Here is a 19736-nt window from a genome sequence, read left to right on the forward strand (position 1 = left end):
ACGCAAATTAGGGATATTCAGTTACGAAGGGCGGATAGTTCAATTTTATACACTAGGCAGCGATATTATATGTGGGGGAACAAGCCACACACCTTACTAGCTACCCAACTACGGGGTGACACTTGTCTGAATGCTCCCCACGCTCTGCGCTGTCCTGACGGTAGTGTGACCTACGACCCTCGACAGATCTCTAATGTCTTCCAGAATTATTATGCCAAGCTCTACTCCTTACCCTCACAACTTCCGACTGATCCGCTGGCCAGGACGGAACGCTTGCGTTCCTTCTTAGACTCCTGTAACCTTCCACGCCTTCCCTCCCAAGCGGCCGAAACCCTTAATGCCCCAATAACTGAGGAGGAAGTGACTGATCTGATTAAGGATCTCCCGGGGGGGAAATCTCCTGGCCCAGATGGCTTTTCTTATAGCTATTACCGGACCTTTGCCCCCATATTAGTCCCCAAACTAGTTACCTTGTTTAATACATTCCTTGAAGGCCACCCGATCCCACCAACTATGACTCATTCCTTCCTAACTCTTATTCCTAAGCCAGGTAAAGACCCCCTAGACTGTAAAAACTATAGGCCAATAGCCCTGCTAAATTCAGACCTCAAACTCTTTGCCAAAGTCCTGGCATCTAGGCTTAACTACTGGCTTCCCTCCCTGGTCCACAAGGATCAGGTGGGATTCACACCGTGCCGACAGGGGGGGGACAACACCCGCAGGGTCATCGACTTGATTGATGCGGCAGATAGGATGGGAGATTCTCTTTTGCTTTTAAGTCTCGATGCGGAAAAGGCCTTTGATCGCCTAGGGTGGCCCTTTATGTTTGCCACTTTGGAACAGTTTGGGTTTTCTGGGCCCTTCATGAAGGCGATCCGAGGTCTTTATGACACCCCATCGGCTACGGTGAGACTCCCACATGCCTCTTCAGCCCCTTTTCCCTTGCTGAACGGCACCAGGCAGGGATGCCCGCTATCCCTTCTCCTTTTTGTCTTGAGCATAGAACCCCTCGCCGCAGCCATACGCCTCCATCCTGATATAGCCGGTTATAAAGTCAGAGACAGAGAATTTAAAATTTCTCTGTTCGCGGACGATATTCTTCTGACACTGTCTAGGCCCCATGTTACACTTCCAGCCCTTCACTCCCTCCTCGCGGACTTTGGTCGCCTATCAGGGTACAAAGTTAATAACACCAAAACGGAAGCCCTCCCCATTCACTTTCCACCGGATCAAGCTGCTTTACTTAAAGCCAACTACCCCTATAAGTGGTGTACGGAGTCCATTAGATACCTGGGCACCCAATTATCCTCCACATATAAAACCTTGTACCGATTTAACTTCCCTCCCCTATATGCGAATATACGCTCACTGCTTTCTAAATGGACCTCACTCCCTTTGTCACTGCTGGGTCGCATTTCGGCCATTAAAATGACCATCTTACCTAAAATACTCTATCTTTTTGAGACCCTCCCTATCCCGGTACCGCTCAAGGACCTTCGCTCTCTTCAGACTTCCATCTTAAAATTTATATGGGCCAACAAACGGCACCGTATTGCAAAAAGTATCCTTATGGCTCCTAAAGCCAGGGGAGGCCTTTCCCTTCCTAATCTTATACATTACTACTGGGCTACTCATCTTCGTAGGATTCCGGCATGGTCCACGCTACCAGCTTTCTCAAGATGGATGGAGGTGGAGAAGCTGTGGTTGGCACCAGCACATCCTAACTCCCTCCTTTGGAACGACCCACACTCCCCTCCCTCTTCATCCCTACTGGGTCCAATGGCTCTAACTAGAGATATCTGGCAACGATGTAGCAAGCGCTTTTTGTTGGCTTCCACCAACTCGGCGATGACTTCCTTTTTGTTCCATCCCAAATTACCGGTTGGCCTGACTGCGGCGGGTTCCGCTGCCTGGCATCGTGCTGGCCTCTTCCACATAGCCGACTTGGTGGACCCCACAACGCGAACTCTAATATCATTCTCAGACCTCCAATCCAAACACAACCTTCCCCCTTCCTCTCACTTCCAATATCTACAGATTAAGCATTACATAAATTCCCTATTCCAGTCAGGCCAGGCCTCTATTCCTACCTCTTTCGAACGACTATGCAAGCTTAACTCATCAACTTCGGGACTTATATCCTCGATATATGCTATTTTATCTGACCCTGTACCTGACCAGCTAACGAGACACCACTATATGACTAAATGGGACACTTATATAGGGGAAACAATACCTGACGAACTTTGGCGCTTGGTTTGGAGACGTGCGGCAAAATCAGCCACGTGTATGATAAACAAAGAGAACCAATATAAAGTGCTTATGCACTGGTACCATACCCCGCAACTACTACACACTCTCAACCCTGCCCTCCCTCATACCTGCTGGAGGTGCGGTGGGCTGCAAGCCAATGTCTACCATATTTTTTGGGAATGTCCCCTGATAGCACCTTTTTGGAATCAGGTTCAACAGATCCTTTCCCAGGTTCTTTCGTTGGATCTCCCACTATGCCCAAAAACCTACATACTAAATATCTTCCCTCAATCTCTTAGGAGGCACACTCTTACTTTGGTCCTAAACATACTAACGGCTGCAAAATGCCTCATTGCCAAGTATTGGAAAAAGGCAACTCCTCCTTCCCGGTATGAGTTATACGCCCGTATAAAGGAAGTCAGGTCTATGGAACATCTATCAGCTACCCTCCAAAACAAAGTGGATAAATTTCAGCAAATATGGGATCCATGGGACTCATATTGGATCACCCAGGATACCCCATAAGGTTGACCTGTACCTCCCCTACCCCCCTTTGTCTTCCCTATGTTTTCAGTCTTGTCTTTGTTGGTCGTGTCATAATAGTTTTTTCTCTTTTTTTATGTGATCAGTAGGAACTCATCTACTACTGTTATTTTCCTAGTATCTGTTATGGTATTCTGTATATTACCCTCTTGCAGAGGGTCTTGTTTATGTCCACAAAATTAGTGATGGTCGTGCTTCGCTTACGCTGCATGTTTAATGGCTTCTTCTCTTCACTTGCTCACCACAATGTTTCATAATTCTCATGTTATCCCCTGGACTTGTTTCCTTCTTGATTCATGTGTGGTATCAACTCTGTAAACATGCTGAGTGGACGGTTTGTATTATTTTATTGAAAATTAATAAAAATACAATTTAAAAAAAAAAAAAGGTAAAAAAAAAAAAAATGTTCTCCCCTCTGGAGCAAGGTGCATAGATTTTTTTTCCAATGTGACCCTCTTTTGACATCCTTTAAGTGCTGTTTAGCTAATCACTTAAAACAAACTATCACTGTGGTGTTATAAGCCCTGTTTAAAAAGATCACCATTTACTTTTTGGATTACATTTACAGTTTTAAGCAAGTTTTACCAAATACTGTTCCATAAATACAGCATTAAAGGGGTTTCCCCCCCTCTGCGGGGCATTGCACAAAGAACCACACTGTTTGGAATCAGTGGATCAGCAAGACCCCAACCATCCATCATTGAAAAGATAACAGAAGAAATGGGAGAAACAACTCATGTTTCGTGGACTATATAACACGTTTTGGACACTATATAATAATGCCCCTTTTCGAGGTGGAAATTCTGTCTCCTCGACTCTGTCCTACTTGTAGGGGAGCTATGTCCTTGTTCCGCTACAAGCAGGACAGAGCCGAGGAAACCAAATTAACCACTTGGAAAAGGAGCATAATATAGTCCCCAAAATGTGTTGAGGTTCTATATATGTTTTTTTATATATATTATATATCAATAAACCTGATTTTGTCTGATACTGAATTCTTATCCCTTATTGTGGGATGTTTCTCCCATCCCCTACACCTGCATCTTTTATTGAGGTCTTCACCATGTAAAAAGTAGAAAACATCTTTAACTGTTTGGCTTTCCTGTGCCGCCTATTCATTGCCTAAATATTAGACAAAAATCCCATAAGTCTTAAGCAGTACATGAGTCATTGCAATCTTGGGATGAATCCTCTCCTTCCAGGATACCTTCCTGCTGCAAGTACTATAGGGGAGACGAGCTGGGGGCCTAATTTAGGTCTGTCCTCAATCAAACACATTACTGTCTCCAGACTGTTACTAACCTGGAGAATAAAGTTATTGGAGGAATGTATTAAGACTGGTTCCAGCCTGTAAATTAAAAAACATATTCCACCGCACCCGGAATGACTCTCTACCAGGTTTGGCCAGTTTAGGCCAGGTCAGACCCGGTGGAGATGCTAGTAAACACAGCGGACAACGCAGTAAATGCTTACCATTACATTTTTTTTCTTTTATACAGCACCATATAAAAATTGGTATTCCCCCCCCCCCCCCCCCACAATCTGCTCCCCCACCACAATTAAAGGTTGATAGATCTTTAATAAATTCTCTGTTTCCAAAAGAGTGCCATATTATTTTGTTTAAAAAAATAATTTTGGTTAACATTTAGGAGAATCTCATGGTTTGGGGAGAACGTTTTTTTTTCAAAGTTTTGCTGTCTGGCCCTATTATTTTATATTTTTTCATTGTAAATATGGCTTTAGATACACCAAGACAACTAATTAAAAGTGGCTTATTTTGAACATTATCATGAACATGATTTAGTATTAGTAATTAGAGTTATAAATTATGATACAGTTCATTATGTGGATAAGTGTCAATTCAGAGGTTTCTGTTTCAATTCAAGCTAGATGGTCGGGATATTGGTATAAAACACATTTCATTAGTTTTCATTTATCATAAGTATATCAGAAACAGAAATAAATTGAAGTATACTAAATGTAAAGGAATTCTTCAGATACTCTATACAGCTATATTGTAAAACCTGTGGGCAGCCGGATTGGGGACAAAGGAAAAGAGTTCCTTCCCATTCTCCAGTTCACCATTCCTGATGTATTCTTCTTCTTGTAAGCATTGAGATCATTGATTGGCCTCATTGGTCACATGCTCGTAGGTCCCTTCTGGCCCAGTCAATGATTTTAACACTATACTGAAGAGAGACTCATCATAGGATAGGGAGGGGATCAGAGAAAGGTGAATAGACATATAACGGGAAGAACTCTATAACTTGCATCGTCTGGCCATAGCCCGGGAAGAAAAATCGATAAGTATCCTCACTATCTAGTCTGCAAAACATTTAGAAGAAATCGCTTGAGATAAACTTTCTCCAGTTTCTTTTGGTGAAGTAACTGTTGGAGGAGTTTTCTTCAGATTGACTATCTTCTTAATATGGCCCAGTCAAAATTAAGCTGATATCTCACAAGGCAAAGTGAGGAAAAATGTATGACATTCTTCAGATGATGTGACGCTGTCCTCTAGTTGCTTGTAAAACCTTACACTGATCTACTGGGATACTTGTCCAAGGGGTGCACAAATTTTTTCTGGTCGATTGGTCACATTGTATTAAATTATCCACAAAATAAATAATTTATGGCACATCAAATGTATAGTTGCAGTGCCATCTAGGGCTCCCACCTCCATAGAGAATTAGGGGAAACTTGTCTCGATTAGCACGCCAAGGAGAGGGGAGCCATGTGATTTTATGAACTGAAAATGATGGATATTGTAAAAAAAATTCCTACATAAAAAACATGTCTACATAATGTACGCTAAACCATGGTCGAGAGATCCTAGGGATCTACATAGTGGCTACATAGTGATCCATTAGTACTTTCACTGAACACCAATGGGTTCTTCCAATGTATCTAATTTGCTACTGAACCGCAAACCGATTCATAAATCAATGAAATAGAAATCTCTAGTGGGTACGCTGCCTGGCACAAGCCTTTATTCGGTACTATAGTGTACTGACAGTCCTTCGCATTGGGTATGTAAATTCTTCCCCCATATGTACGTGGTTACAGTAGTTGGTCGTGTCGGTTTACAGGAAGCTATTAAACCTATTAGTAAGTTTATGGAGTGTAGAATAAAAACTGATCAACCTGGAGGAAACCCACACAAACACAAAGAAAATAAAAAAAGAGCACAATGGATAAATATAGCATAATTACATAAACGTAATGCAAATAATCACTCCGGATTTATAGCCGTTGCTAGAAGTTTAAACACTGGGTTTTTTTAAATTTTATTCTCCCTTATTATAGAACGCTTTTTAGTAGAATGTTATTCCTTAAAAATTGTATTTACACTATTTTCTGATTGTTCTCCAGTCTTCACAGCAACCCATCTTCTTTGTTCCCCCTAAACCTATGTTGCTAATGAGTGTAATAGGTAGAGACCTGGACACATCATCCAAAACTGCAGCAGATACATTTTTATTATATAAAGCTAAATTGTTAATCATAATCAGCTTGAGTGATAAAAGGTTTACTGGAGCCACCCTGGGGTCCAAGGTATAAGAAAGCTTTGTCTATATCCCTGTTGGGCTACAGCAGAATATGGGCTGTTGTCAGTATCCTGATGGTCTTGGTTATTTTCATCAACAATGGAGGATTGAAGTAGACAAAAGGTTTAAGGACCCGTGGTGGTCTAAGGCTCCATGCACGTGAGCTGTAACCCGGGTGGAGAAGGAGGGGCTGAGTACTGCTTACCTCTCCCCTCTCCATTGGGAGTTTATCAGCCGCATCACAATTCAAGGCAAGGATAGGACCTGCACTATTTTTTCCGGGACAGCGGGCCTTCTCAGATATGCACAATGCATCTCTATGGTGGCCAGGGGGTAGCTGCTGCAAGACCACAATTTGTGGACATGTGCATGGAGCCTATGGCTGATAAAATATTAATGTCAGCAGTCCAGAACAGAGATGGAGCCAGGCTACATTCACGGAGGTCGGGGATGGATGCAGTGTAGTGGCATCCATCCCAATAACCTCTTATTTCCTCCACTGAGTATATACTAATTGCTTTTTCTAGAAGGAAACAGGATGAAAAAGCTTAGTCTAGTGCACTTTTTCATCTAGTGTTTCCAGACAGTATTTGACTATGGACATTTTGAGCAACTATGCTGGGATCTTTCCTGGCCTCCATGCTAAACATGTCCAATAAAGACAACCTTAATGGCCCAGCTTCGAAAATCTATTGCAGCAAAAGACTTCTGGGGTCTTATATTTAATAATGTAATATTGTAAAGTTCTATTTATTAAATGCTCACTAAAGACCGATTATTTATAAAAATAATGGATTTTCTATATTCAGGGGGTTGACAGGACTACCAGCTGTTAGAGCCATACTTCTAACGTAGCTTCTATTGTAGCCTTTAAATGGCTGGTTCATGTGAAGTTCTGCTATGTTCTTGAGCAGATGTCATGGACGATCTCTTCTGTAAATATGAAATTTATGTTCTATAAACACAATCGGACAGATTTCCATATAAATTATCAAAGACAATATTTTCATAGCAACCACACGCACGCTGATGTAAGTTTCCTAGTTGTTCTTGTTAATGTAATCTGTTTAGATGTAGATGGTGGTAAAATGGGGGCACATAAGGCAAGCCATAAACATTTAGCTAACGAAATTGTCAGCGCTTTGATTTCCATTCATGTTTATGACTATGTAATTCCTCATATATTATCTGTTTATTCAGCTTGTTTCCACCTGGGTTACATTGAAGAAGATGCTTTCTTGGTTTCCACCAGTTGACTTTATTATGTTTGTATTGCAGGCAAAAATTGAGTGTTCCGTGAGCCAGGAATTTACAGTGGAGAATGTTCTTGCAGTGTTGCCAGCATTTCCCAAAGGTGCTCCTCAGCAGCGGGCAAAGAGAGCGGCTGAAGCATTAGTGAAAGCTGCCAATTATTCCAGGCTAATGGCAATGCAACAGGTATCTTGAGCGTTACTTTAGCACCATGATTCAATCATCTATTTATTGTATAGTGCTCCGCCATTGATCTGCTTGCTGTTATGTGTGAAGTAAAAGCATTATTATAAACAGCTGCTGCAAAGTCTGCGGAGCCATCGCAGAGTCCAGCGCTTCCCCAGCCAGGACCAGGAAACAGCTGCTTGATTATGTTTTATTGCTTGGATAGAGGCACATGATTCAGGAAAACCAAGAGCAGCTAAAAGAGGCTGCCAAATCCGTTTAACACTTTCCATGGCAAAAAAAAACCTCTCACAGTCCTATTTTGTATGATACCTGTTATTATACTGAAACATGAGCTATTCATGAGACCTAAGACTTCCTAGGAATATCTGCAGGAACCTTATTGCTCCATCATACAAGTCTACTAAAGCAGTCTCGGAGCAGATTCCAGTTATTTTCCAGCATCCCTTTAAGGAATTGAAAATGGCAGAATTTATAACTATATCATACATTTTTATATGCATGTAGAGACAGTAGATCGGCGCAGTGTCCTCAATGGGGCTCACAGTGTTACACAATGGTCTGCTATAGATATATATGATGGTGGAGGTTCACATTTTAATCATTGTATTCACATTACCATTTATTTTAAAGGGTTTAGCCCCAGGCAGTTTTCATGTTCATGATCCTCAGGATAAGTCTTGTCCCTTAGGTGAGGTGCCAACAACAAGAACCTGATACACTATTCCAGCCGCCTCAGCAAGCTTTACTGCGGAACTACCTTTTGGTTTGGGGCCTTACTACAGTATAAGAATCCTATATTTATTGTCCTCATCTCTTTAGGCTACTTATAAAAGGTCTACCAATAGGAGTCATTGATGAGAGAGGATCAGGGGCAGCATGCTGCCCTCTGCATATACACATGGTCATCCCCTTCACTGCTCCAGGGGGTCCATGTGACGTAATTCCCTCTCTCTGTCTCTCTCCTCACAGTCCATCCCCCATGAAGGTGTTTTCATATCTGGTGTTTTGGTTGCGTCAGAATTCATGCGTTTTCAAATGTTACTATGTGTTTGGCTGCTATGAAAGCTTTTTTTTTCTTCATTGCTGTAAGTATAAGTGGTTGTGAAAATGTTTACACGGCTGCTTACACTTCCAGCAATGAAGAAAAACGCTTTGAAAGCAGACAAGCGCATAGTAACATTTGAAAACGCATGGGAGAGGGGGGAGAGAGCAGGTTGACTCATACTCTCCTGCTTCCCAATTCAGCAGAGCTCAGAGATGTAAATATAGAAGCACAGAGGGTCTACACACAGTACAAAAGTAAGTGGCAGGACTGAAAAATCACTTGAAAATTGAGGAATCTACAAAGGCAGTAAAGGCACATGGGCAACATAAGTAAAGGAGTGACCAACCCCTTTAATATAACGGCCATAGGCACTTTTCCATTAAACAGTTTTGTATTTAGTGCAACCGTGTTTCGTCTGTTACAAAAACAGGTTTTCCAAAGCCAATTTTGTGATGGTCGTGGGTATCTGCCCTTGCTGTCAGTGCTGAAAATAGAGAGCATGAATATCTATAAATATTTTTGCTGCATAATATATCCCACCCCTTTGCTGCAGCTATTGTCTCCAGATAATCAATGTTATCTCCTTCACTGCTGTGGCCGATCGTGTACAAACCCAAACTCAATTTATCCACAACTTCTATGGAAGCTGGCAGCTCGGCTCTATCATTCCTCTCCTCCATTCCATTAACATTATTCTTTTACGCCCAAAAAAGACATAGAAATATATTTATATTTACACCTACTTTTTCTCCCTGACTTGCAGTGTGCAGTTCTTTTTCCTCATTTGTGTACATTTTGTGGTAATATTTATTGCCTACAATCTTCGGTAGCGAGGCATTGCTATTTGTCAGTAAGCCTGGTAAACATTTGAATTGCAGACCTTATTGTGCTCGATGCCACAAAGATGAAAATGTGACAGATGTGTATAAGTGGAAGAAATGTCATTTTTCCTGCACTCTGCAGGAGTACGTACAATGGCTCCACATCTATTTTTTGCTGACAACAGGGGAGCGGGCCCCAGCTGTGCCTATGAATCTTTTTGAAAATAAATACTGTCACAATGCCAAGGTTCAAAACCCCTTTGTGTGAAAAATTAGACTTGTGCTTCATAGTTTTTTTTATTTTTATCCTTCCAATATTTTTACATTTTCCACAAGTTTATAAGTGTTCAATGATTTACAAAAGCGCTACAGAATTTGATGGCGCTATATAATAAAGATTATTATTATTATTATATGGTTGTTTTTGCTGTGACTTCCATGACATTGGTAAATCTCTCTGATAAAAGATACATTTATCAAAAAATCCTAACATTCTGTGATAGTCAAAAAGCAATAAGCTATGTATTAAAAAAAATTATAAGTTCTGATAAAATGAATATGGAATGTTCTGAAGCTGGAATTGAAGTCTTGCATTTCTATCTTGTTCAGAATCCACCCAAAACCAATCCTGGTTTCTGAAATAATAAGAAATAGATTCAAAGCTTTAGTTAAGATTTTAGTTTTTATTGACAAGAGAAGTTGTGGACATTCATACATTTTATGGCAATGGCTACTGCCGAGGAAATGCGCTGTAAAGTGTCTGGTATTGGAGGACATAGTCCACCATTTATACAAGGATAGATGCGATTGCCTTTGCCAGGGATCTGAGAGGGTGACTGTTCTTTATGATGTCCAAATCATAGGGGATATGGATGTGAATTGTCTTGTTGTACACAAGCACATTTACTTTTACTCACAGTTTGTGTTGCAGAGCATTAGATCCATGGGTTCAGACTGAACTCATGATAAAACCCCATGAAGTTGGTTTGTTCTAGTCATGTTTAGATACAGTTGAAGTTCCATTATGGTTTAAAGGAAATCTATCACTGGAAATAAGCCCACCAGATACAAAATTATGAAGATTGGTGTAGAAGTAGGTCACGGCACATCCATAAAAGTTAACAACTTTATTCTAAATTAATTAAAAACATAGCAGGACAGGTAGGTTAACGCTGACGCGTTTCAGGCAACTTGTGCCCTTAATCATGGCATAGTAACAATAAAGCACAGTACAGATTTAAAAGAAACATCCACCAATCATAGGCAAGGGGTGTGTATGTGTCATGTGATGCAACACGTCACCGGAGGGGCGTGTGCAACAGACGGCACAAGAATGGTAAGCATAATTCAGTAATCCTTTTCAAAAACCCTATAGACCCGCATAGATTCAAAATTATGCTGATCCATCCTGACGCCAACGTCTCTCTCATCAGCTGCCGCACCGGCACAGTCAACCTGCCCTGCACTGTGGAGTGCATTGAAGATGCTGGATTGGACCACATAGGTGTGGGAGCTGATGAGAGTGACATCGGCAGGGGTCGGATCTAAAGTTCTTTGGGGGACATTGAGTATGCCCTGGAGCCGGATCCCGGAGGGGATCTCTTCATACCCCCCCAAAGCATTTCAGACTGATTAGCATAAGTTTAGAAACACTTGTAGAACAGAAATAATAAAGGCAAGCCCTACAAGACGGTATTTTTCATTTGGTGGGCTTATTTTACTTGCCCTATACATTTTTGCCGACAGCACACATTGATCATAGTGGGTTTTTTTTATGCTCATAGAATGAGATGTCTTGTCATCCTTTTTGTTTGTGACCTTTATTTCCTAGATCCAGGCCCTGGAAGCCGAGCTGGATTTCCACCGGGGTATTTACAACCTACAAGTTCAGTACACACAAGCTCTTTTCCAAGGGATAAAACAAGCCTATCATAACTTTCAAGAAAATGTTGTGACGGTTGTTTGTTCTCCACTAAAAGGTTAGTGAGACATAAAAATAACATTTGCACGTTCTAGGGACACATTTCAGGATAACGTGGACAGTGCTAATGGTTTTACCCTTTAGAGAGAACATGGGCATTGTAATTCAGTATTATTAGAGTAACAGCGGCACAACGTGCCCTTAGTAGAGGAAATATATATGTTTTGTGAACATTTTAGACATTTAGCTTTGGGATTGTTAACCACTGTCTTATTATGGAGCTGTTAGTTTTTGCATTCTAAATATTGTTCCCCTGCTGCAGTAATTTCATTTTTTATTTTTCATCTGTTTGAATCCAAAAAAATCTAATAATCTGCTAAAATGCAACATTCAGATGTCACTAGGCACAAAGATTAAAAGGTAACATACCATCAAAATCTATCATGATAAACCAGGGACACTTCTACATATAGCCAGGTACTGTGACTGTGGTAATCTTCTTATATTTGTTATCCATGGCCACCTTCCTTCTAAAATCCTTGTCAAATTATGCTAATGAGACATACATCTATGGTGGCTGTTACCAGAGCCCCTCTGTGCTGTAGATGCACAGGTTGTTACACTGTATCCCCTTCCCCTTTTCTTCCTCTGTACTTCCCCGTCCTTCTGCCTGATGTAAGCTCACTACAGCAGAGGAAGTTTCTGCACACAGTGAGAGGGGGGAAGTGCTCTTGCAGGAGCTGATGAGAGTGACACCCCCCAGGATTATGAATAATAGCTCAATTTTAAAAGTTGATTTTTAGAAGGAAGGAGGACATGGATAACAAATATAAGAAAATTGCCACAGTCACAGCGCCTGGATCTGTGAGTGTCACTGGTTTATAATGCCGGATTTTGATGGTAGATCTCCTTTTTGCCTAAATAGATAATTCGGAGAGAAGTGACAATATATGTTATATATGTTTTCTTAAAGTTTCTATTTCTGTAGCTTTAGGTTTCTCTGTGTTACTGATCAGTGAGCACATATATTCTCATTCCTATCACCACTATCCACAAGGCAGTGACCGCTGCGATACATTCAGTGTTATGTGTGTGCCTTGTAATTTTTAAGACATTGCACTTTATCACTTGCTGGGTTCCTGGAGACGGAGTTGTTGATATTCATAAGCTGCCAGCTACCCCCACACTCCAGCCGCTATCTCCCTGCACACAGTGCGAGAGGAGCGTGGCAAGTAATAAAGTGAAAATTTCTGAAACGCCACAGGACACACATGTAAGAGAGAAAACGCCAAAATCATCTTGTCTGTCACTGCCTTATGCTGCTGACAGATGTTGACTTAAGAATTTATAATAAAATATTGTAAACTACTCAGTGTTTTAATTAGTGCCATTTTGTTTGTGTTTTTTACATCCTTTTTTTAATGCTATCTCTGCTATTTTATTCTTTAGGAATCTAAAAGACCAGGAAACAAGCAAGTGCATATGACGCTAAATAAAAAGGGGCACTAAAGGGTTATTTTTTTCTCTTTCGTGTGCCCTTTAAAGGACATCTACCACCAGGAATGATTATAAACCAAGCACACTGACATAATGGTGCGTGCCCCCTCAGGGGGCAGGATTTCTCTTTTAGCTTCTTAAGCCCTTGTTTTTATAAAAAAAAAGTTATACAAATTATGCAAATTAGCCTCATAGAGGCTCATTTGCATGATTTTTTAAAACCTTTTTTTTTGGTGAAAACGAGGACTTCAGAAGCTTAAAGAAGAACAGAACCTGACAGAGGGGGCAAATACCAGTATGGTGCTTGGTTAACAATCCTTCATCTGGGTGGAAGATGTCCTTTAAGACATAAACCAAATGTGTGTAAAAGAGTGACAGAAGGGTTTCTTAAAATTTCCCACTTTTAATGTTTTTAGAGGGTAACTGAAGAATAAGATTTTCCTGGGTAAGTTATTCTCTATTATGACATTGCTGTTAAAGGTTTTATCCCACTAAAATAACAGAACCCTTGGGCAGGGTATGATATAAGCTTTCCCTCATTTATCTTAAATCTCACCTCTTTACCAATTAAATATACTCCCATAGTCATATGCACATATACTGAGAAGAGTAACTTTTTTCCTTAGATCAGTCACCTTAAGACTATTAACCCCTTCCCGATGCGCGCCGTACTAGTGCAATAAACAATAACTATACTGTACTTGTCGGGTAATTTGGTAATTTTATATTAGGTCTGGAAGTAAACTTGGGCCGGATTGTTTGAATGAAAAACTTTAAAGAAATGTCTACTTTCTGTCTTCTACAGAGGTCCTCTCCTCCTATGCTGACCTTAAAGCCGAAGCCTCTGAAACATGTTTGAGAAATTTCTTAACAATTTTTAAGAACAATGCAGAGCAGATTCAGGACGCTGTTGACACCTTGACTCCGTCAATGACCCAGCAGCATGAAGGTAACAAGCCTCAGTAACAACTTACACTTACCATTTTCACTTGTTCACAGCTCCTATCACTTCTTAGAACATAACTCTCTAAGAAAACTCACAAAACTGACTTACTTTTATGTGTGGAATATGGTGTCATATTTTCACTAATGCGAGTCTACATGCAGGACCCTAGGGGCTTGAGCGCTATGTTGTCATTCTATGTATCAAATACAGACAATGATCACAGATTTCCCTGTGATTCTTTTTTCTTTTTTTTTCTTTTACATATAAGAATATCATTTTACTTGGATTTTCCCTTTAAGTTCTTTTCTTTTTGTAATTTTTTGCCTTAAATGACCATCATTGAAACCTTACAAACTAACTTTGTCAGGGGTCTACCGTGTGTTTGTTGTAGTTTTTTTTTTTTCGTGACTGATTTGTCACTCTTCGTTTGTTGAGATATTTGAGCGAAGTTCACTCAGTAATCACTGATTCTGTGTCTTTTTGGACGACTTTTGCAGTAAAATTTGCGCTTTTTTTTGGGAAGAGTCGCAATTCGAACTCTTGATATGTGACTTTTAAGCAGCTTAAGTTCACATGCGTGAAAAACTAAGCGTACACGGATGGCATCCTAGTGCCATCCGTTTTTTTCACACATCTATAGACATCAGTGGGCGATTTTCACCCAAGACTCGGATCAGTGTAGTTCATGCTGCGTTTTTATTGGATCAACGGAACCTGTAAAACATCTGACGTTTGCATAGGGAAATAAACTATAAATAAGTCAGAGTTCTGTCCGAGTATTGACTGATGTAGCCTAGCCTGCACTGATATTTGGAACAGGGACCATAGTCCAATGATTTTGTCCTATAGTCATCAGACTTTTTTCATTCACTGTTTGTTCTAGCCCCTACTTATTCCCTAGGTCAGTGATGGCGAACCTTTTAGATACCGAGTGCCCAAACTACAACAAAGAGCCGCTTATTTATCGCAAAATGCCAACACAGAAATTTAATTTGTGATTTATACTCCCTTCTCGGTCACAGTTTTCATTGATACCAGCCCGTGAGGACACCAATAAAGCAGAAAATAGTCCCAGGTAGAGCTGTCACTTTAAAATAGCTCTGTACACAGCAAGTCCTGGGTTGCCAGGGACTGCAGGAAGATACCTGGAGTCATCTCTGGTAATGGCCTGAGTGCCCACAGAAAGGGCTCCGAGTGCCACTTCTGGCACCAGTGCCATAGGTTAGCCATCACTGCCCTAGGTCATGTAGTAATTCATATATTTCTCCTTTTTACTCCAAAGGTGAAGAGGCATTTTCTAAACTTGGCAAAGAATTTTTTGTTTCTTTGGACGATTCACTTAAAAACTGCAAAGAAGAACGAGATCGGTCTATTTTTGAAATAGAAAAACTAAGGCAGGAACTGAACCAGGCATTAGACACCATCAAAACGTTAAAAATGGAAAGAAAGCATAAGACCGTTTCTTCAAATGATCAGTCTTCAAAATCTGAGGGTGAAAGTGCCGATAGAAAAACACAAGTCTCTGTTGATCACACAAAGGAAATAGCAGATATGACATCCCAACTTTTCGCCTATGGAAGAAAAAACTCCCTAACATCCCCTGTTAAGGAGAAAGAAATAACAGAAAGCCAACCTCAGAGCTCAAGAGCAGCACGTCATCGGAGCAAAAGCCTCCAGAGAAGCAAAAGTGTTAAGATGCGGCCATCTTGGCAAGTTTAATGTAAAAAATGTGGATTCATGTGAAAATATTAAGGCTATTTCATGTGTGAATTAAGCAGTTTAATGTTTTACAAACTGTGAAAAGTAGATCAGGGAAGACGGTGTTGATCCAATCTTTTTTTAATAAAAATATTTTTATTCTGTTTTCCTTTTTATAACAAAACAAAAGTAGAACAACATCTCATATATCATGGGTACACAGACCCTCCAAAAACATGGTACCAGTCGTTACCATGAGACCCAGAGATACCACTGCGTCAAAGTGAATGGTTGCATCAGGGACCCTATTTCCTTATTACTTAGATATACAAATACGTATTTCCTCCACTTTGGCTTTAGTTCTCTTATTCCTCTCTGTATTAAGGCTAGTAGGTGCTTCTGTTGGTTTATAATGTACTGTCTAGATGGCAAATTATCTTCCAGGCAGAATCGTAAAAGGCAATGAGTTGTGACTTAACAAATTACGTAAAATAGTTGGGGGGCATAAGGGATGGATTTCGAGGAGTTCTTTTCCCACTCCTCATAACATTGGAACCGATTTGTTGTCACATCTAATGGGATCACATACCCTCATAACTTACGACCCATCTACTACAGTTCCCCCCCACCACTGTTGCACTTGTGGACGGGACGACCGACCATGAAACTGGTCTTTTGCGTGACCTGACATTAAGGACACACTGGGTTTTTTTACCAGTTTTCTGGGGGAGGGTAAAAAGTTAAAAGCTTGCTACCCAGGAGTAATTTTCTTCCCGATATCTGAGTCAGGAATACTTCTAGACCAAGAAGTAAAAGCTGATTCCACTGCACGTATAGAACAGGCGGTCCACTACTTAAGGACACCAGACTTACAGACGATCCCTCTGCCCACTGTGACCTCTGGTGAAGCTCTCTGGATGCGTTAGTTTACTCCCAGACTACAATGATCGGCTGTAAAGTGTCTGTAATGATCTTTGGTCCCATTACAGGAAAAAATTTGGAAATTCAATTGTCAGTGGGGCAAAAAAAATGTTTTGTCTGGAGTAACAATTATAAAATATACAGTTCTGACTTGCATACAAATTCAACTTAAGAACAAACCTAAAGAACCTATCTTGTATGTAACCCGGGAACTGCCTGTATATGTATTTCTGAACTTAGCCTAATAAGAGCAAATATTAGGTGCCTCACAATTTCAGAGAGTCATACTAATTTGACGCAACCTCTTTTGCAACATCCGTACGTTTCACCAGGATAACATGTTTTTTTATTTCAAGGGGTTTTCTAGTTTCAGCAAATAAAAGTTATTGGTAATAATGGAAAGTTAGATAATCATTGCTTATGAAACAAAATACTCTGATTTAAGTATATGCCTTCTTGGTGCTCAGCATTGCTTAAAGGGGTTTTTCATGGCCAAATAAATAGCTGTAAAAAGGCTTCACAAGGATCCATTATAGTAAGGTTATCCAGCTTTGCCATTGTTCCAGGTGCTGCCTGGGCTCTATTTTATGGTGTCTCCTAATACACAGGAAACGTTCTACATTCACCTGGCCAATTGTTGACCAGAGCAGTGACCCACCTCATCCAATGATTGGGTGTTGAAGCATACCAGAGTGTTTCTGTATTTTGGGAGGCAGCAGGCCTCTGGTTGCTCTGGGGCCTTCAGCAATATCTTCATTGGAGCGTTGGGGGGTGGGGGGTGGCGTTATGCCAATGGACCCATGGAGAGCCCTTTTGTTATAATGTTAAAAAGACAACATTGAGGAAAAGTTTGCTGTAAGAATGTATGAACTTCTATGTCTAGAAGATAATTAAAGACATTTGTGGATGAATATATTCTAGATCTTGTTATTGATATATTTTGTAATCTCTAAAGTGATTTTTATTTATATGTTAATGATTAATAAATATATTTATACTATTGAATTAAGGTCTGGTTTAATTAACTTCCTTTTAAGATAGTTAATATGTTACTTAGTATCACCATAACTCTAGGCCTGTGTGTAGCTGCCTCAATATAACAGGGGCCGGACAATGTCCTACACCCATTTCCAGAACATTGAGTGCCCTCTCAATGGAAAAGGGGCAGCTGAGGTGGAGCTATAGATGGTTCCCTTCATCCTGTATTTTTCTATGAATTTCATCCTCATTATTATCCTTTCATTAAATCCAATAAGATATGTTTTTTAGAGAAAACAATAGTTTTCATTATAGTTTTTGGCTCTTCTTTCTGTTTCATTGCCCGATAATTACTCCTGATTAGAACATAAAGGGGCTCACTTACTAAAGGTCCGCGGAGCGCATTTTCGTAAGGTTTCCTGGCGATTTCTGTTTTGCGCCGAATTGCCACGTTTTTTTGGCGCACACGATCGGATTTTGGTGATCAGAGCCTCACCCACAGTCAACAGAATGGGGGGTTGTAAGTTTTCCTTCTCTAAACCTCCAGGTTTTGGTTGTGTGGTGTGGTGAATCCAAAGTGCTATAAAAGTCAACGGAGCACAGGACAGAACTCCGTATGTGCTCCAATGACTTTTATGGGACAAAGGGTTGGCTCGTTTTTTGGCTCTTAATTATGTTTTCAGTAAATCTTGGCCCACTACTTTGATATGAAAAAAGGGTAATTATTTTCTAAAAAGATTACCTTTAGCCAAAGTGCTTTAAAGAGAACCTGTAACCACATTTGCACACATACAGCTAGTGACAGGTTCCTATAGAGTCATATTAACTAACTGACACCCTTCTTTTAGCAAAATATTGTTTCCCTTACATCACCTTTTATATTATATTTTTTGGCATCAGAGGGAGCATGTCCCTATCAGCCAGCACCTCTCATCTACTCCTCCCCATGCCTCATGTCTCCTTACTACTCAGCAGTTCATATCATGTGACCAGGGCGACATCACTTCAGGTCCTTTAGTCTCTTAACAATATTAAACTGTAACCATACTGTACTGTGTGTGATCCCACATGAAGTAACAGCACATCACATGGACCTGTACTCCTCTCCATCCTCCATGGAGGCTGCTGTGACTTCATGTCATGTTTTATGTGATCCCATACATGTTGTACAGTTTGCTATTGTTAGAAGGCTAAAGGACCTGCGATGACGTCACTCTGGTCACATGTCATGACTGTAGCACAAGGAACCATGTAAAACAAATGACACAATATTATCTATAAGTAAATAGAGCTTTATATTTCTGTAGTTGAATATAAGCAGACAGTCCTTAAGTACTAGGAGGCAGAGCAGTGATTTGAAAAGACAAGCTGTCAAAATAATGGGGCGTGGTTTACTGGCAGCGGAGGAGAGAGAAGAGCCAGGAGACAAGAGTCAGAAAAGCTAATTTGCATATCAGAAAAACGTCTGTAATTCAGGTACAGTGCACCACTGGCAGCTAATTTTAGGTGATATGGGGAGGACTTGTAACTCTAATATCAGCAGGCAGTGTTACTCAGTGTGGTAAAATTCTGGTGACAGGTCTTCTTTAAAGTTTAACCTTTTTTCATCTAATTCAATAAAAATGATATATGTATTACAATGTTGCTTTTGTCTTGAAAGATTATTGCCGCTATATGTACCATGACCCTCAAAGTAGCTTTATTAAACACAGGAAAGTTCATTCCATCTCCTTGCTGTGTTGTGTATATTCTGGCTTTCATTTATATTGCCTCACTTATAAAGGTCTATATGTTTTGCAAATTTCATTAGTTTTTTTTAACACATTTATTGTTAAATTAGGCAATTTTTTCAATGATTTGTGCATCCGGGTAATTTTTATATTTTAACATTTTTACACTTACATTTTACATTTTTATCATTTATAGAGCACCATTAATTCCATGGTGCTGTACAGTTAGTAAGGGGTAACATACATTACATTAAAACAAGAACAAATGCAAATACAAATACAGAATTACTGTGATCAGGAGACAAGTGGAAGGAGGATCCTGCCCGTGAGGGCTCACAATCTATATGGGGGGGGGGATGGAGACACAAGGTGAGGGAGCAGAGCAGTGAGGTTATAGC

The 19736-nt window shown here is 40.3% G+C and overlaps 1 protein-coding gene across 1 annotated transcript in view; it reads left to right on the plus strand.

The window, feature by feature from the left end:
* LOC140120928 (uncharacterized) overlaps positions 1-17560 on the plus strand; it is an 89728-nt gene extending 72168 nt beyond the window's left edge. The window contains exons 10-13 of the mRNA XM_072139973.1: positions 7620-7778; positions 11479-11626; positions 13871-14014; positions 15294-17560. Coding sequence (XP_071996074.1) covers positions 7620-7778; positions 11479-11626; positions 13871-14014; positions 15294-15730 — 888 coding nt within the window. The 3' untranslated portion in view covers positions 15731-17560. The remainder of the gene's footprint in view (positions 1-7619; positions 7779-11478; positions 11627-13870; positions 14015-15293) is intronic.
* The last annotated feature ends 2176 nt before the right edge of the window (positions 17561-19736 follow it).

This window comes from Engystomops pustulosus, chromosome 1 (genome assembly GCF_040894005.1).
Source record: "Engystomops pustulosus chromosome 1, aEngPut4.maternal, whole genome shotgun sequence".
NCBI lineage: Eukaryota > Metazoa > Chordata > Amphibia > Anura > Leptodactylidae > Engystomops > Engystomops pustulosus.